At 34.4% G+C, this 27,208-nt stretch overlaps 1 protein-coding gene across 2 annotated transcripts; it reads left to right on the forward strand.

Moving 5' to 3' along the window:
- The first annotated feature begins 3,918 nt into the window (after positions 1–3,918).
- LOC131076475 (uncharacterized) lies at positions 3,919–8,099 on the forward strand. 2 transcript variants are annotated; one of them, XM_058013681.2, is made up of 2 exons: positions 3,919–6,740; positions 7,707–8,099. In XM_058013681.2, exon 1 carries the CDS (start codon positions 4,986–4,988, stop codon positions 6,735–6,737), a length of 1,752 nt encoding a protein of 583 aa, XP_057869664.1. In that variant the 5' UTR covers positions 3,919–4,985; the 3' UTR covers positions 6,738–6,740; positions 7,707–8,099. The 2 variants fall into 2 exon arrangements, with proteins under 2 accessions (XP_057869664.1, XP_057869665.1); XM_058013682.2 differs by having other exon boundaries at positions 7,711–8,099.
- The last annotated feature ends 19,109 nt before the right edge of the window (positions 8,100–27,208 follow it).

The raw sequence follows: 27,208 nt of genomic DNA on the forward strand, positions 1-27,208 counted from the left end.
GGGTTTAAAGGTTTTCTAGAGCATTCATGATCATGGTATCTAGGGTATAACATAGGTTGCAATACAGGAAAATGTACTCGAACTGAATACGATGAGTTAGGGCTTAACGGATACAACCAATGTGATGTCTCCCATATAACCATCACCAGGGTATGTTCAAACCTATTAAGCCAGGTGGAGTTAGATAACCACTCCACAAACATCAAGTGTACCTGTGCATGTTTGTAATAGCTGAAGCATAGCAAAATCACCCAACGAGGTCAAATATCACATATAACTTAATTGCATTTAACTCACTAAATAATGTTATCATTAAATTTCAACATCAATATTAACATCTGAAAACATCGTTATCTTATAATTACATTAAAACCATATTTTGTAACATTTTTCAATCATTAATTTCAGCATAATGCCATCTCACATACATCACATGAAATATCCTCACCGAAGAATACATCAAACCCTCATTGGGAGCTTGGTACAATATCATGCATGCATATTAATGCAAACAACACTGCAATCAACATGTTGAAAAACACTATCTCGAACATGCAGATGGTCCATATACACCATGTGTCATAAAGGCACCAAATACACATAAAAATATATCATAGGATAATCACTTAGAAGTAAAGTACAACCACAACCTATGCACCCCTAGATACATAGTCAGAACATCGTCGATATCTACACCTTCAAACTGTAAATGAGAAGGGCCATTACATCTCCACTGGAGTAGCATGAGGAATCCTAATGCTCTATGGTAGGGTGGATATCACCTCGATGATACTCTCTCTCTCTCTCTCTCTCTCTCTCTCTCTCTCTCTCTCTCTCTCTCTCTCTCTCTGGTATGACTTTACGATGTGTGAACCTATATCTATAATGTAAAACAATTTGAGTTTTGTAATATTTCCAAAGCATTCCAAAGGATTTTCTACTAACTGTAATGATTGTGGAATCATTTATATATTTTTAAATTTTAAAAAAGTCAAATGTTTGACTTTTTTTTACTTTGGGTAGCCATTATGTTTATTTATTTATAATAAATTTTTATATTTGATTAGTCCAATTACTAGATATATAGATCATACAAATGTCATTCACACGTCCATTTAGATACTAGTTGTGTTATCTTGGAAGTGTAGTGAAGAAAATTTCATTCGTATTCTACTCCTTATGCTTATGAGAGAATGAGATCATGGACAAGTGTCTAATCTCCAAAATAGAGACAAGATTATACTATGATATGATTAATGTGATGATTATCACACAGTAGGGTTAAGACTTCCACTTGTGTTACCATGCTTAGTGCATTAGTATTACAAATCTTGGGCATCACTGTGTTTTGTCCTAACGTCTCAAGTGTGTAGGCAAGCGATTTAGCATGATGATGTCATATGTTATGAATCTTGGGTGTTATTTTTTTAACACCAAATCTCAAGTATATAGGCATGTGATTTAGCATGTTGATGTCACATTTACATAATGAAAGATTTGTTCATATATTTTTGTATGTTAATGCTTGGGTAAAATCTTGGGGTATTAATCTTCAAAACTTTGGTACTTACAATAAAGTTTCACATGTTTTCACTTGCAAAGAGAAGACTTGATAGTGTTGAAGAATACCACTAGAACTTGCTATGCTAGGAGAGGAAGGTGAATAACTTCCCATCATTCACCATAATCAAGCCCTATTGATTGATTAAATAATTTTGATAAAGATGGATGACACACAAAGCATCAAGTGTAATTATTTATTATCCAACTATGATTACTAATCTTCAAGTTTGAGGCTTGATGCACTAAGGTTCATGGAATGAGTGCCATAGTGATCTACTGCAAAAGACTAAGTAGTGACTAATGGTTGATTCTTGCAACAAATAAGGACAAAAGGGTTTCCCTAATGGTAGATAGATAAAGGATCCAAATAATGTACAAGAGTAAGGCACTTTCATATATGTTCTCATTAAAGTATTTGAAAGTTTTGATATATAAATAAAAAAATCATGACTAGTTGAAACTAAGTCAATGTGAAACCATATTTAATTTTGATGTTAGACAAAGTGGACTAAAGCCACACCTACAAACCTAAATAGGGTAAATGCCATGTATGGTTTTAAGCTTAACAAAGCAGGTTGCTATCTAAGAGTTGGAATTATTTTTAGCAAGGATAAAAATTAGCATGAGATATTTCTAGATTTGATTATGTTAGTTTCTGACATCAACATTTTGAATCAAATTCCATGATCCATCATCGAGAGATAGAAGCCAAGAAAAGAGAAATGATGGATCATGGAATTTGATCCAAAAAAACTCACATTATCAAATTCATAAATATCTCATGCTAATTCTGTAGACTCTATTAAAAAAATTACAAGAATAAAAATTATTTCTAAATGCAAGTTTGACTCTAAGATAAATAAAAGCATCAACTCAATCAAAATCATGTGATAAGACAATGTACTTAGAATACTTACACAAAATAAGACAGAAGTACAAAGAATATACTATTCACCTTTTTATGAAAATCACCCACCAAGAAGTTATAAACAAAATGAAATAAATATCTCTTACAACATACCAAACAATTTGTAAGACTATATGCAAAATTGAAAATAAAGTCTCTATCCAAAAGTCCCATTTATGGTGGTGAAAAGTCTTTGTACTCTAAAAACACTATTGGTTTAAATTTGGAGGGGTTAGGACCATGCACATGGTTCAAATTTGGAGGGGTTAAGGCCATACACATCAAAATTTAAACTAATATCTTTGCAAAGAATAAAATACTTTTCGTATCATTTGTGTATGGTTGTAAGCCTTCCAGATTAAACTAATAAAATTTTTTTGAGGAAAAAACCATTTTAACATTGTTTGTGTGATCCTAAGCTCTACAAATTTAAATTAATATTTTTTTCTAGATACAAAAATTCTTTATTGTCATTCAAATTCTAGGATTGTGACTTTATTTTCAATTTTGCTTAAAGGAGAGGATCCATTAGTTGAGCAAGTTTCAATAGTTGTGACGACATTTGTTATTTAATGTCTAGTGCTTTCAATAGTATAACACTAGTAGTTGTTAGTGTTGATCACAAATATTCTTAATTGAGTGAAATGTATTCCTTAGTTCTTAAAAAGCAACAAATCATGTGATGTCACATCAGTAGGTGAATAAAACATGACTGGGTGCATGATTGTTATAACTTAATGCACAACTTCTAGTCTACCATTTTTTGGAGGTCATTTTGGACACGCCAACAAAAAGCATGCCAATGTGACAACATATTTGATAATGTGGACGTGAAACCTTAGCTATAAGCAAGGACCTAGATAAACAAATCATTATAAAAATTTGAGAGTGATTTGAAATTGCTAGGCAAAATTTGAGAGACGTGAAATTAAGATGTTCAACTACTCAATCTTTCCATGCTATTTTTTCTTGTTTTGTAACCAAAGGAATCAACAAGTTAGCCTATTGACTCTCAGAGCTTAGCTCTCTGACAAGGTGAGTCCCCTATAACCTCTCAAGATAATTGACCTGACTTAAATGAGTCATCCATAGATAATTCAAGGTGGAGAGAATCGATCACAATACCTACATTGGATGAACCTACATTGAATAATATTAAGATGTTGGGAATGCTTATCAACAACATGTATAGAAAAAAGATTGATTTGTAAGTTGATTGGCCCAATTGTCCCATAGACTATAATTAGCCTCATGAAACATTAAAATTCTTTTACCTTCCCTCTAGTCTCCATTTTATAATTTCATTTCAGTCATTATTAGGTGGTGGTTATGTTATAATTTGATTTCAGTCATGATCGGTTGGTGGGTGGTTCTCACAACATTGTTATAGTTGGTTGCTCTAAGGACCGTTTCTCAAACCAAGAGTACCAACAATGAGAACTAAGAAGCATTCTCATACAAAGAGAGAATCTCACATTGCACGCCTTTTCGGGTTCCAGCGAATTGGTTTTCTCCCACGGTTCGCTTTCTTCCCACTACGGTTTTCCCATCATTTTATTTGCAGAAATATGCAAAGAATTCATGAGACATTGCTCGAGAAGATAATATTCCAAGTTTTTAGAGCGCCCCCATTCGTAGAGACCCATAAAATCTTGTGATTTGCGTGGAATTCAGTTAAGAGTTTCATCAAAATCTTTGGAGAAGAGAAAAAAAGGGGAATGTTTTTTCGCTTGGCCGGGCGCTGCTTGATTAGGATTCTTCTCTGGGAGTTGGGGCCATTCAAATTTGTAGTCAAAGATTTGAGAGTCTTACCTGCAGGTCAGAAGCAGCAAGCCAGAGAGAGACGTTAGGAAGAAATATTGTTTAAAGAGGCTATAAGTATAGGTAGCTAGAGACTAACTAGTGTTAAGGTTAGTTGGGGTTAAGGTGGGTTTTAGTGAGGATTTCGAGGCGCCTGCAGATGCTGAGCTCATATATTTCTGCGACCATCATTTATACCAGCTTTGAACATAATTTGCTCACATTTGCTTGATGATCATGTGCTGGTTGCAGGTCCTGCATTTACATTTGGACTATTATGATGTCCTACATGTGACTTTTTATTAATTTTACCGCCCCTTTAGCTTGTTTCATGGAGTAAAGCCTGAGGGGTTACCAATTACCATTATCTTCTACTACTCCTGTCAGTGTGGCTTAATATACTAATAACACCCAAAACATCGTGCACAGATGTAGACAAGTGCAAGTGTTGCTGTTATCAGATTGGTTTCATCCCCTGCTCTTAATAATAATAATGAGAATGAGTCATTAATGTTGGCGTTTGTGGGTAATTGTGGACAGCTTGTGTGATATTCGTCGATTACTCTGTTTTTAATATGAGGACAGAAATTTGGGTTTGTTTATGCATTGAGAGGTGAAGTGGGTATGGCTGTCTGGAGGGCTGGATATTAGGGGTATATGGAAAGAGGCCTGTTTGTGTTGCAGGCAGAGGTGTAATTTGTTGGCTATATGGACAATGGAAGCAGAGCATAAAGGGTACCGTGCAGGGAGTGAACTGTTTGTGTGCTTCACTTCAAGGCAGACATCTGTGAGATTGGGAGGGAGCAAGAGTGTTCTTAGCCCTGGCAGGACTGAGAAACTGAGAGAGCCATCATGCTCCTCGAGCAGAAGACTGAGAAGCAATGGAAGCAAAGGGCAGTCAAGTCCCATGTTTCCTAATCTACCTTATAACCTAACTGGGAGGAAGAAGAACGGTGGGTTTGAGACCCAGGAGCCTTCGTCCCCCAAGGTCACCTGCATAGGGCAAGTGCGTGTCAAGTCAAAGCAGAACAAGAGGTTGAATGGCAGGCAGAATGTGCTCAAGTCTCCTGATAGAGAAGATTGCATGCCACACAAATCACATCAGAAATGGGTTCATATGTTTGGTTTCAGGAAGGAGGTTTCCTTTAATATCTGTGAAGCTCTGAGAAGTTTCGGTGCAGAGTTTAACTGCTTTGTCCCCTGTGGGGGCAGTGCATCTTCTACAAGTCCCTCTTCCAAAGGTAACAAAGAGACTAGTTGTGGTGCAGTTTTTGCAAAGTGGTTCATGGTGTTGCAGGATGGGGATGAGAAGAAAGCAGCAGCAGAGGCAGAATCACAACAGAGAATGGCAGGTGAAGAATTTGCAAGTATTTGTAGGGAAATACAACCCAGTAGACCCATTATAACAGAGCTAGGTAGACCTAGTATAAAAGAAGTCAGTAGGCCGAGTATCAAAGATCTTGGTCGGCTGAGTATTAGTGAAGATGAGATGCAGGTGGATGAAGACGTTGTGCCTGTTTGTCCTCCAAAGAATGCACTTCTTTTGATGAGATGCAGATCTGATCCTCTGAGAATATCTGCTTTGGATAACGATAGAGGATGTAAATCTGAGCCCAGGAGAATGGCATGCACCGTCAGTGACCAAGATGAGAGTGAAGATGAAACTGATGGCGAAGATAAAGACGATGGCGAAGGGTACAAAACTGATTTTGAGGAGGCAGAGGAACAACCCACTTTTAGTGATTTCTCAGAAGCCCTCGAGGTTAACAGGCTATCATCAGAAGAAGAACAAGAACAAGAACAAGAACAAGGTATTGAAAAGCAATTACAGGCTTTGATGGATGTAGGCAATGGAGTGTTAGAAGAGGCAGAATCACAAACAGCAGAGACTAAGGAAGTCTTAGAGGCAGAACCACAAATCACAGAAACTGAGCAAGTATCAGAGGTTGAACAACAAATTCCAGTGACTGGAGAAGTCTTAGAGGCAGAACAACAAACAGCAGAGACTAAGGAAGTCTCAGAAACAGGACCACAGCCAGAAACAGAGTGGAGCTGTGATGCAGAAACCATGCCCAATGCTCTCTTACTGATGCTGAGTGAGCCAAAGCTTTCTTTGGAGATCTCAAAGGAAACCTGGGTATCAAGGGAAGACTTTGTGAATGTGAGGAGACCTGCTCCTGTGGTTAAGATGGATGTCGACGACAAACGCAGTGACGATGACAAAGAAAATGAAGAGAGCAGGAAACTGTGTAATGTGGAAGAAGCTACTACCAATTCCATGAGTAGAGTGGTAGACCAAAACATGGCTCCTCAAGAAGCATGCTTTGTTTTGCCACGATGCAAATCGGAGCCGCTAAGAGCCTCTGTAAAACTTGTACCTGAAGCCTGCTTCTGGAAGCCCCGGAATCTGGAAATTCCTTCATTTATCATCAGAGGATCGCTGGAGATTGGAACACATCAGGCTTAGTGCGTGAGTTCTCTGCACTTAATTGTCATACATGGAAAATATGATTCTTGTCGAGAATTTGTATACTGAGCTCAATCTTTCTAGTAACGCTACCTTTGATTTTCCAAAAAGTATGGGGTTTGTAAAGACCAGGGCTTCCTCTCTTCATAGAAATAATTTTTTGAAAAGAGGAAGTATATTGTTTACTAGTAATAGGCTTTTCTGTTTCCTAGTATTCAGGAATTTCAAAAGCCCTATTTGGGACAAGGGAAATCAGCTAGGTTTTCCTGCCTTTGTTCTTTAAGATGAAAATTCATCCGTCCGTAGCGTATCCTACTAGGATTGTTCACCATAGGCATAAGCTCTGCAATAAATATTATCAAATGTCACCCACTATTGTATTGTTCCTGGACCTTCAAATCCTTAAGTTTTGGTGCTATAACGTGGCACGAAAATAGCTTTCAGAGAAATGTGTTGATAAATTTGTTGTGACCAGCAATACTTGGACAAATTCAGCTTTTTATCTCAAATGTAGTTTGAGGCCATATTCCCTCGATGCAAGCTCTACATATTGTAGTTATTAATTTGTGTTCCTGTATAATAAAGCTTTATGGCTTTTCACGTGATACAACAGTAATTATTATGAGGCATCCTTTGTTTTCTGATCTGTTATACGTTTCCTTTGTTATTTTGAATATTTTTGGATTACCTATATTTTGTAAAACAAATTCATCAAATTGTATGATCTTATTTTCTTCTCTTGCAAAGTTTATGATTCATCATCAGAGTAGGTAAGATTAAAAAATTGATGATCCAAACATCTGATAAAGAAAAACCTGCAAAACCTAATTTAAGAGTATTCAAACTAATCGAAATTTTTGTATCTGTTAATTGACATTTTCTTTGCACAAAATATTCAAACTCTGATCCCCTGTATGACACTGTTCCATCATGTTAAAGCTTCCTGTTTATTGTGACATTGATTGATAGGTAGCATAACGAATCGAACATCCACGCGGAACTTAAATCAGATACAGTAAATGATTGCATGTTTTCATTTGTATTCTTACATTATGAAAGGGAGCAATCTGCTTTGGTGGATCAACAGCTCCAATTTGAGAAGGATGATGGAATAAATGAGCACAAGACGACATGGATTCTTGATAAAATGGTCCATAGTCTTTGAATATACGGCACCGGTTCGAATCACAATGGGTCCTAGGCTTCCACTTCCGTTCACATTCTCCAGGTATAATAAATACAGTGGCGTACACGGCCAAGTTTTCTATTTTAATTTTTCCATTGTAGTTGTTCTCCACGTATTGTACCTTCTGCAAAATTTTCATTTCTCCAAAAGCAACGACCTAACAGTTACATAATAACATATCACACATTAACATAACTTATGTTGTAATATAATTTAAATATATTGTATTTTGATACAATATAATATTTTTGGATCAAAATAATTTAACAATGTTGTTTTCTTTGGAAGTGTGTGGAGTTGTGTTGATAAAAAATTTGCTTATAGCTAAGCAAAAACAATATCAGTTGGTCAAGGACATCATGTTGGCTATTTACTATTTACGAGGGTAAGAAGAAGTAATTAAATGTCTCAAATCTTTGAGGGATGTTTAATGAGAACACTAGGATCATTCTTGGTGAGTGGAGAAAAAAAGAGTGTGGTATAGTGAGAGAGAGTAGAGAGGCTGAGCATTACATCATGGTGATTACTTATAAGGGCAAGAAGTAATCAAATAACTCAAATCTTCAAGAAAAGAGGATGTTCAATGGGAACACTAGATCATTACATTGAAAAGCAATTGTTAGTTGTATCATTCTTTGTATATTGATGTCCCAGGATTTTAGTATGAAATAGAATAGCTCTTTACTATGAAGCTATTTTCTTAAAACAATGAGTATTGCAACAATCATATATAAAATGAATTATTAATTCCATTGTGTGGAACATAACAATTATGTTGATATGATTATAGAAAAGTTAACGTTTCTTTTTTGTTCTTTACTCTTTATAATAGATATTAGATATTGTTTATTTACATAGTCATGCAGTTCTTTTAATTGCATGGGTTTTTTTGGCAAAAACAAAAAAGTAAAATGCAAGGAACTATAATTTAGCCAATAGAACAAGCATTTGGATTGTCATCATTACAAACGGTGGCAAAATGGTCAATGCAGTCCTCTTCTAGTGCTATAACAATTGAGGCGCTATTTTTGCATCTATTGCAATGTCTTTAAATTTCCTTAGATTCTAGGGTGTGATAACTACACAAATTGGCCACCTTTTTTGTCTTTCTAATGCATATCTTTGCTATAACAATTGAGGCACTATTTTTTTGCATCTATTGCAGTGTCTTTAGATTTCCTTAGATTCTAGGATGTGATAACTACACAAATTGGCCACCTTTTTTGTCTTTCTAATGCATATCTTTGCTATAACAATTGAGGCACTATTTTTTGCATCTATTGCAGTGTCTTTAAATTTCCTTAGATTCTAGGTTGTGATAACTACACAAATTGGCCACCTTTTTTTGTCTTTCTAATGCATATCTTTTGTACATATCCACTCTAATACATGTAGATTTGTGTTTCTATTATTTTTGGTATCTACTTTATAAGAGACATTTATTAACTTAATCTTTTTTAATCTTTTAAATGAGATGCACATGAAGAAAATAACTTTTTGAATACACTATTTCAAGTTTAATTATGAAATATATGAAAATGAATATAATAATAGAGTGTAAAGTATATGAACTTCATAGAATTGTAGAAATAAAGATGTAGTCCTCTTTTGAATAAGAAAGTACATAAAATATTGAAATGATGCAAATGCGATAATCATTTTATTTCATCTAATCTTTACAATAATAATGGTTATAAAATAAGTGGAGAAAGAGGTCCATCAAATTTTTTATATGATTGTCCTATGAACTTCCTTTCTATAGCATCAATGACACATGATAGTTGTCTTCCTCAAAGTCATTTGGGTAAAAGCTAAAAATGATGTGATGCAATACACTATCGATCACTTAATCCCACTCAAACATTCATGTCGTGATTGCAAATTGATAATAGCATTGAAATATTTTATTATTTTAATTAATTATTTTTCCTCCACTTTCTTATAGCTAAATAATTATTTATTTAGCTAAGTCTTCTATAATTAAATGAATTCTTTAATATATTTAATTACTAATTTTTTTGAACATATTTCTTCTAAAAATAAAATCTTTATTTTATTTATTTTTCCTCTCATGCATGCAATTAAATATTTTATAATTATTTAATGTTAATTATATCTTCACTTCCGACTCTTAACTAACACTCACTTTGAGTTTAACCGATCCATCAATTCTTTCTACTTCCATCATGCAATCAATTATCTATTTATCATAGCTCAGTCTATTCTTCTCATTGAATTTCATCCATTAATCTTTAATTCTTCTCATTAGATGACTAATGTTGATTGATATTAGAAATCTATTAAAGTAATCTTCAATCATCATTCAACACAACCACAGTCTTTGAGCTTTTGTCCAATCACGTTGTCAAAATGGTACTATGATACAATTTTATGAGCAACATTACAACACTTGATGAAAGTTGAGAAGAGCAATCGAGGTAAACATGATGCACATGCATGAAGGTGCCATTGCTTGTTTATTCATTTGTTCTTGTTTGCATCATACATACATTAGGATCTAGTGTGTTTCCTAGAGTTTGTTGTTGACTTATTATTGATTCGCACTAATTTATATCCCAATCTCTACAATTTTGTATGCATAATCCCAACATGGGGTAAAGTTGAACTCTAATTAAATTGTAATAATATGGTTTTCTAAGGTAATCGCTTAAGTTTTCAATAATTCTTTTTAAAATAGTATTTTAATTTGATCTAAGAATCTGCACATATCATGTTCTAGGACAACTCCACAGTGATAAGTGATGCTCTGCAAAAAGAATTAGAAAATATGTTTGATGGCAACACACACAAGAGCACAAGAAACAAACGTCAGTGTTAGCAACAAAAGATTATCGTAAACAGGCATATCAAGAGAGATATTAAGCATGAAATAGAAAGCATACAAATATAGAATAGATAAACTATACTCCTCCAAATGCAAATCAAGATGCTCATAGTTGCTCCTCCCTTGTTCCTCTCCTCTCCAAGTTCCACATGAGTGTAGCTCTCAGCTTTTAGCACTAGCCATGGATGCCATATGGAGATTCAAGATGGTTGAAAATGATAAACAAATGCTATGCAAGTGTAGATAGTGATGTTATGAAAAAGCTCTATGCTAATACCAGTATAACAACAATACTCTAATGCTTCCTTCTTTTCTTGAGGAGAAGGGTTCTATTTATAGAAGAAATGGGGAAATGAAGGGCTAAGATTGAGCAATCTTAACAAGGGTTAGGATTGAAAGATATCCAATCCATGTGAGACTTTCAATCCAATCCCATGTTGACAAGTGTCACCATGAGGAGGCTTGAGAGGAGAGATAAGGAGCATTGATTTCTTGAGAGGACATGATGGTTACCTTAGTCAAAGAAATAAATGCTTTGAAGAGACCCATGAGTCAAAAGGATGGTTAAGTTAGAGGAAAGTCTCTAACCAAAGGTAAAAGGTGAGTTAACCATAAATGGTTATGTAAGAGCCTTTAATGGTTTGGAAGACTTTAGAGGTTAACCATTTGAAGACATAAAGCCTTTAATGGTTATTGAAGACTTTGGAGGTTTTTGAGAAGTGACTTCCTTTTATTTAAGAATGTGACAATGATTAGGATAGGATTAGGCTAATTAGAAGGAGTTAGAAGAATCTAGAAGGGATTTAGGCATGCAAGTGGATTTTGTAAGAGAATGCAAGTGGGAGGAATTTTGGGATTTTCAATTGAAATAAAATCATTTATTTCAATTAAATGGTGTAATTTGCATTTGGCTAAATATTCAAATAAATATTAATTTATTTAAATGAGAAAAAGGAAGATAAAGCATTAAATGCTTGAAGACTTTGAGGGAAACCATTAAAGGCTTAAGAAGACTCTAGAAAGAAGTCATTAAGTTTGAAGACTTTAAGGGAAACCATTAAAGGCTTAAGAAGACTTTAGAAGGAAGCCATTAAGTTTGAAGACTTTAAGGGAAGCCATTAAAGGTTTCAAGTGGGTGAGGATAAATAGGATTTTAAATAAATAATTTATTTATTTAAAATAGTTGTGCAACTTGCATTTTCTGGGTGGAGGATAAAGGTGATTTAAATAAATGTAAATGTTAATTTATTTAAATGTGAAAGATGGGATTTTGGGGGATTTAAATAAATATTAATTTATTTAAATGTGAGAGAACATTTAATTAAACAAATATGATTTATTTATTTAATTAATGGTTTGAATTTGGTTAAGTGAATTAAATCAAATAAATTGAATAATTTATTTAATTAATGGGAGAAGAGGGTTAAGATGAATTAATTAAATATTAATTTAATTAATTATTGATTGATGATTAAATAATCAAATAAATACTAAATATTCATTTAATTAAGTGGACAGATTTATGTGACTACAATAAGATACCTTAAAAAAAAAAATTGCTTATTGCTACTATAAAACAATTTTTATAAATATTGTTTATGTTTTTCATAGTCCACCATTCTAGACTAAGATGTATTATACTAACATCTATAATATATGCACTTGTTACTTGAATAGTGATGGGACTTTGTCCAATCCTAAGCTTCCATTATGAAATAATCATAACGTTGAATAATGAATATGAGAATATTGACCATTTCATGCAATCTATTAGCATACAACCTAGAGAGTAGAAAATCTAGAGCATTGGATGAAAGTGCTAGTGGATCCTTTGGGTTTTCTCTTATGGTTACTATAATAACTTTGAAATTTTAACATGCTTGAAGTCTATGATAACAACATGAAACAAAATACATATAACATTAGAATAAGGATTTGTAGTTATGAAATAAAGTGCAACAATATAGTGAGCATTTTAATTTTGTACATAAAATAATGTGATGCATTGGTGTAGGGCAAACTTGCATCTCCCAAAAATATTGTTATTTTTATTTTCTATTATGGTTAGGTGGTTAAAAATAAATACAAGCATTTATAGGTCTCCATGTACTTAGGAAAATGTCCACGAGGACATAGAAGGTTGAAATCATTTAATATTTGTGGCCTATGTTCAATGGAAATCATAATTTTCAAGAAGGGACACCTTTATCTATCATTTTTAATGCTAAAATAATTAAAATACCCTTCTCGGTGATGGAAAAAGGAAGGGCGAGATTCATGTACTCATATTTATTGAATGGTTATATAAAAAATGGGAAAAGACTCATTTTTAGCCACCCACTTTGGAAAATTGAAAAGACTTCTTTTAGGAGCCCTCTTAGGGAAGTTGAAAGGTCATCGATTAGTTATGTTTCTTTTATTGATAGCCATGTACTGTTCATCAAGAGGGGGAGTGAGATTTTCCAGAGGCACAAGGATGCTATAAAAGGGAGGCTTAGGCTAAAGGTTAATCATTCGGAGTTGAGTTCTTCTCTTCATAGATAAAGAGTAGTAAGGAGAGTAGAAGAATAGCTTGTAGCTCCATCTTGCAAATTCGTACAACCTAAGTGGCTAATTTTTGTAATTAAAGAATATGTATGTCATTTTATTAAAATAGAAGAGCGTGGGTGAATTTTCATTTCATTGACAAAGAGAAGACAAATTATTTCTTGTAATTTTATACTTTATTCTCTTTGTTTATTGTTATGCCATGTATGAATGTTGGGTGGAGTAACCCTCATATGGTGTAAGAGATCGTGGGTTTTGAGTGTGTTAGGGGAGTTATTGTCATCAAATGGTATCAAAGTAGGAGTTCCTAAGTGTGCAAACATAGTGCCCAACTTGAGGCAATCTGGAATTAGAATTTGTAGGTGTAGTGTGAGTTTGTTCTTATCCTCCAACAAAGATAAAGTTAGGTAGAAGGTGTACATAATTCTTCCACTAAGAGTATTTTTTTTGAAGAGGTCTTGAAGAGGTCCATCTTCCAGAGTCTTTGTTGGGTAGAGGATAACCAAGTGTGAGGAAGCCACAAAGGAAAGCGTTTTGTAGATTTTAGAGTATATTATAGCAAATGAGATGAAGATATATGTGAGGAAGCCCATAATTTGGGATGGTTGGAGGTACTATTAAAAAAAAAAAAAAAATTGGGGATGTTGGATGAGTTGGCTAATATAAATGCAAGATTGGATAGGTTGGAAACCTTGTAGTGTGGAAAGATTATCAAGAACAAGGAGAAGAAAGGAGTTATGTATAGGAGCATGTCTTTTGGAAGATGTGAAAGGGAAAAATAGTGAAGATGATTAGATGAATGAGAATATATAAATTTTTGGAGATCCTATATTTGACAGAAAGCTTGAACGAAGATTCAATGCTTGTGAAAGAGATAGAAAAGACAGTAAAGATAGTTAGAATGAGTAAGAACTCCAAAGAGATATAAAGTGTAGCAGCAGACATGGTGAAAGAAATTACAACTGATTATGAAGAACCAAAGGTTGTAGAGGTGAATTTTTATTTCTATACAAATTGTGTAATGAGGAAGTTGATTTGAATATTGTTTAGAGAAGTCAGAAGATAGTGGATACAAAGAGTTGTTCTGCTATAGATTTGTATGAATATATTGTATGGTAATATGTGAAAGCAATAGAAGATGTTGTAGGTGAAACTTGGTGGAGGTGGTTGGTTTGTGGTGGGTCAAAACCCACGAAAGAAGAAAGAAGGGGATAGAGTATTTGACAGAGGAATTCAAACTATGGTGGAATTGATTCCACATGGAGAAAGAGGAGTAAAGAACAAAATTCATGGAGGAAGATGGTGAATGCTCCAACAAGATAATGGAAGAAGAGAAAAAAAATGATTTCATGTGCACTTGTCAAAGCGATGGAGTTCATTGAAGATCTTTAAAAATATGAAAGGGTGGCTCTACCATCAAAATCCATTTTGTGAGACCAAGCTCACAAATTTTCCTACCCTGGGTGCCTAATACATGAGCATCTAAGGGTGTAGGGAAATCCTGCACCTCCCAAAAATATTGTTATTTTATTTTCTATTATGGTTAGATGGTCAAAAAATACAAGCATTTATAGGTATCCATGTACATAGGAAAGTTCCTAATAGGGCATATGAGGTTGAAATTATTTAAAATTTGTGGCATATGTTCAATGGAAATTGTAATTTTCAAGAAAGTACACCTTTTTCTATCATTTATAATGCTAAAATAATTAAAATGCCCTTCTTGACATGAGAACAAGGAAGGAGAAGAGTCGTGCACTCAAATCTATTAAATGGTTACATAAAAATGGAAAAAGACACCTTTTTAGGCACCCACTTTGGAAAATTTAAAAGACCTCTTTCTAGAGACCTCTTAGGGAAGCTGAAAGGTCATCTATTGGCTATATGTTGCTTTTATTGATAGTCATGTGTTGTTCATCGAGAGGGGGAGTGGGATTTCCAAGAGGCACACGAATGCTATAATAGGGAGGCTTGGACTAGAGGTTATTCATTTGGAGTTTTGTTCTTCTCTTCATTGATAAAGAGGAGTAGTAAGGGGTGTAGAAGAATAGCTTGTATTTCCATCTTGCAAAGTTGTAAGGCTTAAGTGGCTAATATTTTTTAATGGAAGAATGTGTATTTCATTTTATTAAAATGGAAGAGCATAGGTAAAATTTCATTTCATTCAAAAATAGAAGGCAAGCTATTTCTTCCAATTTTCTAATTTATTATTTTTGTTATGATATGTATGAATTTTGGGTGGAGTAACCCTCATATGGTGTAATAGATTGTGTTTGGAGAGTGTTAGAGGATTCCTCATTATCATAATGGCTTTGTACAAAAAGGGAATATCTTGTTGACGTATCCAAATGCTAACAAACATGTATTTTTCCTAAAATAAAGGTGCAATAATATTACTGACACAAAATTTATTACATGAAATGGTGAGAAAGGGGTAGTCTACTTATTCATTTAATTTACACTAAAGGCTCTTCATGTATCTATCATCATATTTTGATGACAATAATTTATATTTACTATTTTAGAGGAAAAACACATTTTTAATCATGATAGTGGAGTTGACTACCTAAAGGCTTGGAATGCCCAAGCATGCATGTAAATATTTGAATTATTTTTTTTACAAAGTAAATCCAAAATTTGACATAATGGTTGGAATAGTTATGTTGTTCAAACTAGTGATGTATTTGAATCACTTAATTACCTTCTAATCATTTACATTTATAAAGTCTAGAAATCATAAACTAAGTTCTCTTTTTAGACTGAAGTTTTTGATAACAAATGGATGGATGATCATTATTTTGTACATGTTGTAGACACCTAAAAAATGGTCAATGCAAGTGTCTTCCCTTTTTAACATGTCTTCTCATTGTGCGTTTGGTCTTTACTTTTCGTTGATGTTCTGTCATTCTTTGATCCTCTAATTTAATCATTTATTATTTATTTCTTATCAATTTGGCTTAAATTGATCTTCTTGTCCATTTGATTAAATGATTTCATATCATTTTGTCCCCATTTCATGTCCCATAAGGGGGTAGGGTATGTACATCTTATCGGCTTCGACCCATTACCAATCAAAAAAAATAAAAATTAATTCCTCCATTTATCCTCTTCATGTAGATATTTAATGAGTTTTATTTATTAAATCCTCCATATTATCCTCTTTTCTTGATAAGCTTGATCTCTCCGAATTTTTCCATTTTGGCTCATCTTATCCTCTACTTCTAAATGACAACTTTGAGTTACATTCGATCGTGTCTAGTCAACTTCCTAAAAATCAAATTGTTCTTGGCCATTAAATGAAATCCAAGTTTCTATAAAATGAGTTATCCTTCATTCAAGAGGGACAATTTTCTAGTATTTTCATTGTTATTTTGTCTAAATAATCTTGGAAGAATCACGATTTCTAGTATTCTCGATATCATTTTGTTTAAATTGTCCTTGATTTCATTCATATTGTGCACAAAGCAACATATCAATATTAGAGAAGAAAGAAGTAGTGAGGCTTCATCAAATGAGTGTAGAAATGATGGTTTAATTTATCTTTTTAATTATGCTTTGTTTTGGTGGTCTTACTAGTTATATTAGGATTAATTAACATGATTTGATGAGTTTCGTGATTTGATTTGATCATGTTTACAATTGAACCCAATTTCATAATTGACATTCTGGTGAACCTGACGTGAAATCCACGTCCAAATATGATGATCTTATGAGTTTTTGTTTGTATACAGGTGTCAAAGGACATATTTCCATCTTTCATGCATCTGAAACCTAGACCTATGCACTTGAAACCTAGAACTATACAATTGACATATGTTTCTATGCAGTTGGAGCTAATTGTTGCGGAGTTGAGACTAATTGTTGTGCATTTGAGCCTATTTGTTGTGTAGTTGGCCTTATTTGTTGCACAGTTGATCATATTGCCTATTTTTTGTTGATGTTTGCTTGCATGCAGGGATTTTTGTGATTAGATTTCTTACATGTAAGGTTTTGAATATCCAATGTTTTGCATGCAGGGTTTTTTATTTGCTATGGATGTTTAGTGATCAGATTTCTTGATTGAATTGACTAAAATGAACTACAATCTTCACATAGTCTAAGTAGGGGATCAATTGACAACGTCGTTTTTTGAATTTCAGTTTAAAAGATTAAAATAAACTACAACCTTCACATAGAGTAAATAGGGGATCAATTAACTACAATCGTTCATCATAGTTTGAAGGGTTAAATCAATCACTCACATAAGCCTGATTAGGGGTTGAAAGAATTGAAAATCACTCACATAAGCTTAATTAGAGGGTGAATGAACTACAAATCTCATCTAGCTTAATTAGGATCACAATCAACCACAACATTTCATTTTGCAAATAGGATCTCAAGGGGAGATATTAATTTAGAGAAAGTTTTAGATTATGAGTCAAATTGGTTCTCCTGTATGAGAATGTAATCCCAATACTTCAACCAAATTTGTGTTTCCAAGATGAAGAGGAGGATATCATTTCAGAATTGAACGCTCTTTCTTGGAAAATAAAACAAGCTTTACAGAATATGTTAGATAATTTGTGTGAATGTTGTCATTAATGTCAAACTCGATATTTGGTTAGGACCATATTTGGCATGTTGAGAAACAGTGGAAGATAGGCATGTATGTGATATGAAGTAGATGGTACGTATGACCTACTGGAGTTATTTTTGGAATATTATCTTCTCTAGAATCTTGTGTTTTGCATATCATGGTTGGTATCTAGTTCTGGTATCAGTTATATCAGTTGTATTTGTTGTATTGCTATTTGAATGGTTATATTGCATTATGGTTTATGTTTTAAAATATGTGGCATTTGTATCTTGAAGTTTGTGAGTTGTTGTGCTTGGAATTTGTGCTTATAGGTCTGTATCTTTGGGTCTGGTAAACCCTTGTTTTATTCTGGTAATTGAGGCATATGTTTCAGTGTATGAAGCGTGTAGAAGATTAGTGAAGGCCGACTTGTTTATCCTATTTTTGGTCGAGGCATATTTTGGTAATGTGTTGATCTGAGCAATGCATTATTGTGTAAATCATTTGTGCTTGGCTGACATAGTATCTCAGTGTATGTGCTTATTGGTATATATATATATATATATATATATATATATATATATAGAGAGAGAGAGAGAGAGAGAGAGAGAGTATGTGTGTGTGTTATGTAACATAGTAAGAAGTATGTGAGTGACAGAGTTGTGGATAGTGAGTAGATGCAGTAAGAGAGTAGTATATAGTGTTAGCAATAGAATATGATATATGACCGAAGGTGTGTATGAAGAAGAGTCAAAGTGTAGATAGTGTTGTAGTAATCCTTAATCAGATCAGCTGCAAGTAGTTGAATTAGCAGAGTGCAATCACAGTGTTGTAGTAATCCGTTATCGGATTTGTTGCAGGCAGTTGTGGATAGTTTTGGAGAGATCCCTTACCAGATCAGTTGTGAGTTGTTGTGAGTTGTTATCTGAGCTTATCTTGGAACTGACTTCATGTGTTTGGAGATGCAATTTTCCTCGGTTCATTTATTATCTACTGCAGTAAGCATTCCAACAGTGAGCCGCTTTGTAATCTAGCAGTGAGCCACCCATTTTGTAAACACCATATAACTAGTTATATTATCTGGAGAGTTAACCCTCTCTGTGGTTTTTCCACATATAAAATGTGTTGTTCATTTGTGGTTGTGTTATTTGTTTATTCTGCATTTTCTTTTTCATGTTGATGAGATTAATTGATGAGGTTAACAAATTGGTAAAAGTTTTAGAAGTGTGGGAATACTGATTCACCCACCCCCCCCCCCCCCTCGCTCTCAGTATTCTGGTTCATTCAACCATTCGACATAATACATGCAAACAATTTTCATCCTCGAAGAAGAGGAAGAAAGAGCACAATGCCAAGAAGATGCACTTCAAAGGGCACTTATCCTACAACTAAATGAAGCCCCTCAACCAGCTCCCACATGTCCTTGACAAAATTGAAATTCTATTTTTAGTCAATTGCAATACATAGATGTTTTATTTAGGGTACTATTTCATCATTTTTTTATTTTGAACTAATTTGCTTCTTTTTTGCACAATTGGAGCCCTGAGTTGGGCAATTGAGCCTTTGTCCTACGCAATTGAGCCAATGTCTTGCACAATTGAGCCTCTATCCTACGTAATTGAGCCTCTAATTTATGTAATTGAACCTATGTTCTATGTAGTTGACTGGTAAAGGTTGATTTTTATTTTGGTTTGTCAAACAATTTTGCAAGTTTTCAATCTATTTAGCATAGAAATTTTTGTGTTACTGATAATTTGTATAGCACTTTAGCAATTGTGGGATGAAGATTAGATGAAACAAACTACTAATGAGTTTGGTGTAGGACACTTGATGAAGATTCATTACTCTAAACAATTGCATGTTTGTTTTTCATGGATTAGAACACATTTGATCTTCATAATGGAATTTAATTTTGGTTTTCATGTCTTGTGCATTTGCACTGTGTAGGGTGGACCCACAATTGCACTGAGTATTTGTTACCTATTTTTTGCCTTCGGGTCAAAAGGGTCCAAAATAGGCTTGTGATTAATCCTAGGTCCTCTTAGGAAAATATCAGAGGAGTTTCCAATGACAAAAGGAGATAAAATATTAAATCAAGTGTCTTTGATTTAATAAAAATGATTTTGTATTAATCCTAGGTCCTCTTAGGACAATATCAAAGGAGTTTCAAATGACGAGGAGATAAAATATTAAATCAAGTGTCTTTGATTTAATAAAGATGATTTATAAGAATTGTATTCCCTTTTATAATCAAAGCTTTCAAAATCATTTTTCACACGTTGACTTTAGTCAAAATTTCATGGTTGGAGAGAAATAGAAGTTAAAAATCAAACTCATGCTCTAACTATAGTTCATATAGAGTTTCCCTTGGTTCAAGTCATGCTCACATGTGAGATGAAACTCTAGCCTCTCATTCATCTTGTAAAATGCAGTTCCTGACTCTGAATGCCAACCAAAGCTCCTACAAACTCTCAAACAATGGTTTCAGAGTTAGTCAAATGATTATTTTTATCTTTCATCTTCAGTTTAGCCAAAAGAGAGGTGTCCATTCAATGTAAATTTGATGCACTTCCAGTTTTCGAGAGCATTAAAAAGTTGTTTCAAGGTTATTCACATGGAATAAGCTTCAATGATGGTGAAGAGGTTGTTGTAGATCATGCAAGTCATTGCCATCAGACTATGCAAAGGCAAATTCTAGAGGTTCGCAACAAGAATCGACCATGTGTTACAAACATTCAAGGCTATTGATGCATGTTTTCAAGCATATATTTGATTAGTTGTCCTCTCCTACACTTCTTTTAAGGGTGTATTTTATCTCATTCATCTTCTTAAAGCTCGTTTTCAATCTTCCTTAATGTATCCATGAGCAAGAAGCTCAATTAAGGTTATTAGCAATATACTGGGCCTATCTATGGTTCTTGTTGTCTTTCAATAAAGTTTAGTCCAATCTAAAAGGCAGTCAATTGAAAAAAAAGGTCGGTTATAGCAGAGATTGAGGACCATTCACAGATCAACAAACTTCTAAGTCTACACAGTCATTAGAAACCTCTTATTCCATAATAGTGGAGAGCTACAACTTTCATTAAGGTTGATCTTGAACTCAAAGGTCAAAGGGATTAATAATAGTGACCATGTATAGACAATTCTCTTTCAAGACAACAACTAAGAAGACTCCATGAATAGACCCTTCAAAATCTTAATGGGCAATCATCTCTAGGAAATACAGTGACAAACCCTTGCATGGATACAAAAATACAGTGATAAGAGAAGCAAACAAAGATTTAATGCATTAAGCTCAAATTTGTATATGACTACATCAAGAATAGAGGATCATACCAAAGCACAGTGATTGATTTTAGTGTCAAAATTTACAATACAATACCACTTTTCAGGTCATAGTGGCAGTGTTTTAACATAAAAAAAGGTCCAAAATAGTAGAAAAGTAGATAGCAACCAAAAATAGAGCACCATAAGTTGTAAGATGTAACATTAGTAAAGTTAAAGATGAGCAGATCAACGATTTATGAAGAGAACCAATCCATGGAAAAAGTGTTTGAAAATCCACTGGAGGGCAGAATAGAGACAGAGCTTCCCAATTCCAGAGTGATAATTGTTGACTACTTTTGTGTCAACCTTGGCAAATAACCGATCTGAGAAGTCTAAATTTTTGCATAACCTGTGTGTTATGCACACTGGGTTGGCAACGTGCAGAAAGGGCCTTTTTTACATTTACATCTTTTCAGGGTCCTAGTTTTGTTTCTAAGTTTACTGGCTCAAGGCCGACGGGGTCATTGGTAGGTGGTTTCCTCCTTGTTTCCATCGACTGGCGGCAAGGTTTATAACCCCGCTCTCCCACAAAGTTTTCAAGTCCTCCAATGGATAGCGCGAGACAACAGGATTGGTCCAAGCAAAGGATAAAATGGAACCCCTGCCACCCCGCAAGGGATTTCAAAGGACAGAGGGGGGCTTGCAAGGTAAGAAATAAAAATGAACAAAGGCTTCACTGCCACCTTGCATGCATTTTTAATGTTCCCAGGGCGGCTTGCAGGGTAACATAAGCATAGACGGGATGATGGCCTCTCGCCATCCCATGTCCAAAATATAGAAAGTGATGGACATGATGGGGCTAGCCCACTACATGGCACAATTTTGGCCACTGATTTTCTCTAAAGGGCCAATCCTCGACTGCATTTTAAACTTTTGTTGGGCCTAGTGGGTGACTTCGTGGTGAGATCTTGCACGTCCATCTTCACATGAGATCTCCTAATCAATGATGAACATCCAAATTGGCAGTGGTCATTAGAATTTAAATGTTTTTGTAGGGTGGTGGTTGTCGACACAGTGGTCAAGATAGCCTTTTGTCTCAATTGGCACCTGAAATCAGATCTTTTGCATTCAACCACCGAGGATCACCTTCATAACTCCAGACACAACCTTTGTAGCTCTTTTAGATGCAACCACATCTTCTCAATGTAGTTGTGAAGACTTTTGGCCATTAGATGTACTCGACCATGCTTATGTGCAGGAGATTGCTTCATCAGCGGTATGGTCTCCCCATTTTCCTAGGTTGGAGGACACCTGTAGAGGAAATTTTGCGTGCCATCAGATCTTCTTGTCGATCCAATCCTTCCTCTTGCAGATATTTCGTAACCTAACCCTAGGTGGGTTAGGGTTTCTTAACTTTCCATTTTGAGTTATGCCTCAACTATAAAGTCAAAAATTTTGTAATGTTCTTGGGATCTTCTCTCTTTTCTTTGGTAGAAAACTTAAGCTCTCTGCAAATGTAAAATTTGTCTTGCCCTTTCCTCAATAAAATTTGCCTTCTTGCCTCTTTTCAGTTTAAGCAATCTGTGTAACATGTTTACCTCTTGTTTGAATGCATTATTTTCTAGTTCTTATCTTATGTGAGTGTGTTAACACCTCTGTGGATGTTGTTCATGAATTGTTCTAATTATTTTCTTCATCCTTCAGAATTCTAACCTTTGCATATCCTTAAGGGATTGATTAAAATACTAAATTGTGCATACTTGGGTATATAGTTTTCATTGATGTTTCGTGTAGTTACAGGCAGGAAGATCACATACAGTCTAGGTGCAAACCATATTTCCCTCTTTCAAGCATCCCTTCCTTCTTCCTTTTTTCCCCTCAAAACTAGTAGAATAGATTTATCAGTGTTGGGTTAGACCAACACTTGCACTCAAATTGATAGGAAGTCGATCTTCTCTGGAGATTCAACCTCACTTTTGCAAGTTCCACACTTGGGAGGTTGTTTCCATGTTTCACAAGGTTGATGATCAAGGTTGGTCATCAAGGGTGCAAACTTTTGTGACAACAATAATCTACAGCCTTATAGTTGCAACAAACGGTTATAGGAGTCACTTTGAGGGGTGCTACATGAACAATGAAAGAGGGTTGTTGACAGTCATAAGGATGTAAACAAGGTCATTGTCCTAGTGATATTCTCAAGAGAATAATCACATTTTCAAGCCTCCATTTGAAAGCATTGTAGAGCCTCATGTTTTGGTTACCCATAACTATGAGGTGAACGTAAGGCACAAAGAAGCAGAAAGTAGGTCCTTGAAAGATATTGTAACAGTCATAAAGCATTAGGTAGTAATGATAGCTCCTCTTCTATTTGGTAAATAATAACCCTCGGTGATAGAGAATCCCAATGAATCACAAAGCAAAAAATTGAAAATGCAAGATAGTGTTGAGAGGTAAAAGCAATCAAAGATAAGGATTATAGTGAAATATAAGAGAGTTGGAGCAAATCCATTAGACTAGGCTGCCCTAGGATAGAGTTCTAAGTCAATATATCCCAGTCCTTAAAGAGAAAACCAAGGGATAAGGTGATAGCTTCATTACCATAAATCTAAGACTTTGTGAAAGTAATATATAAAGATGAATATAAAACAATTCAAATCCCAATAAATAATAGTCTAAGGACAATAAACTCAAGACTTTCATACATATTTCACAATGAGAAATGCTAATGGTAGCATTGACAAGATGTTGCCTTAAAACAAGGAGCAATCATAAGGGTATATGATAATCTTGAAAGATGAAAGCCTTGTAGTAAAGGCTACAACTATAGTGTCAAAACCTTAATTATAAGTTGTTATATGTTGCAACACCTTTCAATAAACTTGACAAAAGGCAGTAGCGGTGATAAGTTGTAATGACAATAGCAAAGTTTCAAAGTAGGAAAACGGAGTTGAAAGTGCACTCAAAGAAGACATAGTAGCACATACTGCAATATAATAGATCATATCAAGTGTAGATCCCTAAAGATCAATGAAGGTTCAAAGAGAAGAGTTTAGAATGAAAGACAACTAATACTTAAGAAGGGAAAATATCCCACTTCTGACACCACATTGTAAAGATGAAAATACAAAAGTCATGATAAGCATCTCATAACGAAGAAAGGGTGGAGTTTAACTCATACAATAGTTAAAGGCATAGAAAGAGTGAGTTTTAAAGCAGTTAAGGATCAACTCAAATAACAGTGAATAAATTTTCAAATGCAAACATCAAACTAAGGCCTAAAAAGGTGGAGTTTTGAAGGAAATTTCAGTTGTTCTAGTGCAGTTAGGAACCCCTTATGGGTTGGTTTTCAATTGAGGCAACTTTTGAAGCAGTTAATAGTCGGTTACAAGTAGTTTTGACTCCCTTTTTGAATGTTTTTCCTTTCCATTCGACCCAAGAGGCTAATGTCATGCAAATTGAAGATGAGGTCAAGGAGGAAGAAAAGCAGTTCAAGTTCATCATCAACTCAAGAGATGGATTTCAAGATCAGTCTCTTCTTTCAGTCAAGAGATGGAGCTCATTTGATATATCTTTTGTATCTTCTCCTCTTATTTTTAGTTCTTTCTTCTTTCTTGCACACATAGAAGCAAAAGATTGTATCTCATTTGTTTATAGATTCAAAGCATTGTAACAGAATAGATTTTATCAATTTTCAATAAAGATGGCAGATTCTTTTTTAACATATTCTTGTTTCAACATTGTCATATGAATGATTTGATCAAAATACCATGACTTACTATCAAGTCCTTTATTTTGTCTCATTGATGCTTTCTGGAACAAAATTTTTTTATACCAAATTCAAGTTTTGTGTTGTGTTTATCTAATTTTCAACAAGCTGCATGTTGTTAAAAAATCATTTTCCTTCAAACAATGTTGAAAAATTCAAACCTTCACATGAAACATTGTTGAATTTCATGATCTTAGTTAAATTGTGAGTCAAATTTAAGTCTTTTGAAGTTGATAAAGGTTTAGGACATCAACTAGTATCCTTCATTTTGGTGCATCACCTCCTTTAGATTTAGAATTTCACTTTCAGTTACTATCCTATCCCTTTTCCCAATCAAGTCAATAGTTTTAGGAGGTGTTTTCCAAGGGAGCCAACCCTTCATCTAGAGGTTTATTTTCATTATAGGCAACTCACAGGCTTGAAAATCACCTCATGTTTCATAGGATTGCTAAGTTTCAAACTTAGCATTCAGGGTGTGATCCTCGTGACAACAATATCCTCTCCCCTCACCTTCGGTATATTGGGTGTAAGAGAAAAGTGTCAGCGACACCCGATTTTTCTTTTTTTAGTGAAATATCTTTGGGGATTTCATCACTGTTAGGGTTTCCACAGATACTGAGAAGGGGGAGTGAATCAGTATCTGACCGGTAATGAAATTTTCTTAAAACTGAATATGCAGAATATAAAGTAACAGTATACCGGTATGCAAGAATTAATGCAAACAACAAAATCAAAAGCATCCACATGAAAAGAACACCATAACACAAGATGTTTAACGAGGAAACCCGGTGTGGGAAAAACCTCGGTGGGATTTGTGACCCACAATATTTACTTACTGGCCAATAAGAGAATATTACTTGCAATAGGGGCCTGCACATGCAGGAAGGCCAACTGCCTAGAGCTCAGTGCTCAACAAGAAGTCACACTGACTTACAATGAGGATTTACGCAAATCCAATATTCTGTACTGCTTTACAATAGCATCTTCAATGCCAAATTCAGTACCGGTTCTTGCTCTGTTCTTTACATATACCCTTGACCTACAATTCGCACATTAGGTCTGCCTTATAATTTATTTATTACATTCTCTCCATATCCTACAAATGCCTACAATGATCTCTTTTATATACAAGAGTCATTTTACAATTTGCCAAGTCGGCTTACAATGATAAACAAAATATTACATATCAAAAATCCTGTCGGCCTCTGTGCCGGTATACATATTTCCTTTTGTGCCGGTGTACATCTTCTGTGTCGGTGTACATCTTCTGTGCCGGTGCCGTTGTAGATTGATTTTGTTGATGTTGGAGCACTGTTCTGTTTGAGTAATGCTTTGCCAGTATAATGTCTTGCCGGTGCCATAGGATTGCAAGGTTGCCATCAATGACAAAAATTCAATCACACACAATGTCTCATTGGAGTGTCCATATGCCAACAATTACCTCATAGTATATTTCGAAAATTGAAACACCTTTGGGGATTTCATCATCTTATAGTGGGTTTTGAGCAGTATTTCTCTTTGGACTGCCATATAAAAAAAAAATTCCAAAAGGTCTGTATGGTCGGAGTACAATCTAAAGTAATGTTTTCCAATAAGGGTTGTAAGAGCTTTAAGTAGCTTTCTTTGCAAATTCGTTATGTGTCTTTGTTCCTTACAAAATGACTAAAAACCAATTATTGTAGAAACCCAAAACCCATGCTCATTGATTTGAGGAATGCAGCTCGTATCCCGAAGATATCCCTCATATCTTGAGATATGAAATTCCTCAATCAAAAAGGTTTTCGAACCTTTGGGGAATGAGATCTGGTGTGTATGTGTCATGGTGGGGGAGCCAGTGTCACTAGATCTCTACATATCTACTCTGTTTGTAGTATTTTTATGTCGCAGGGGCCTCAATGAGTAGTATCCACTTTCCAACCTAAGTTGTATATGCTTTCAAGTATTTTCAATTGTTAAAACTAGTAATGTTAACACTAATACAAAAACAACAATATATGACTTAAAAAACTACTAAAAATTGCATATAAATGACTAATCTTGGTCACGCGACCATTAGTAGTTTATTGCCGGTCATTTATAACGCGACCAAATTTATGACTAAACTATTTTAATCATTTATTGGTTGTTTTGATTGATCAATTTGGTCATTGATTTAGTCATTAATTTGCCCATTGATTTAGTCATTTATTTAGTCATTGATTTAGTCGTTAATTTAGTCATTGATTGTTGTTGACCAATCATTTATTTAGTCATTGATTTAGTGATTGATTTGGTCATTGATTTAGTCGTTAATTTAGTCATTGAT

Source organism: Cryptomeria japonica, chromosome 5 (genome assembly GCF_030272615.1).
Source record: "Cryptomeria japonica chromosome 5, Sugi_1.0, whole genome shotgun sequence".
In the NCBI taxonomy this organism is placed as follows: domain Eukaryota; kingdom Viridiplantae; phylum Streptophyta; class Pinopsida; order Cupressales; family Cupressaceae; genus Cryptomeria; species Cryptomeria japonica.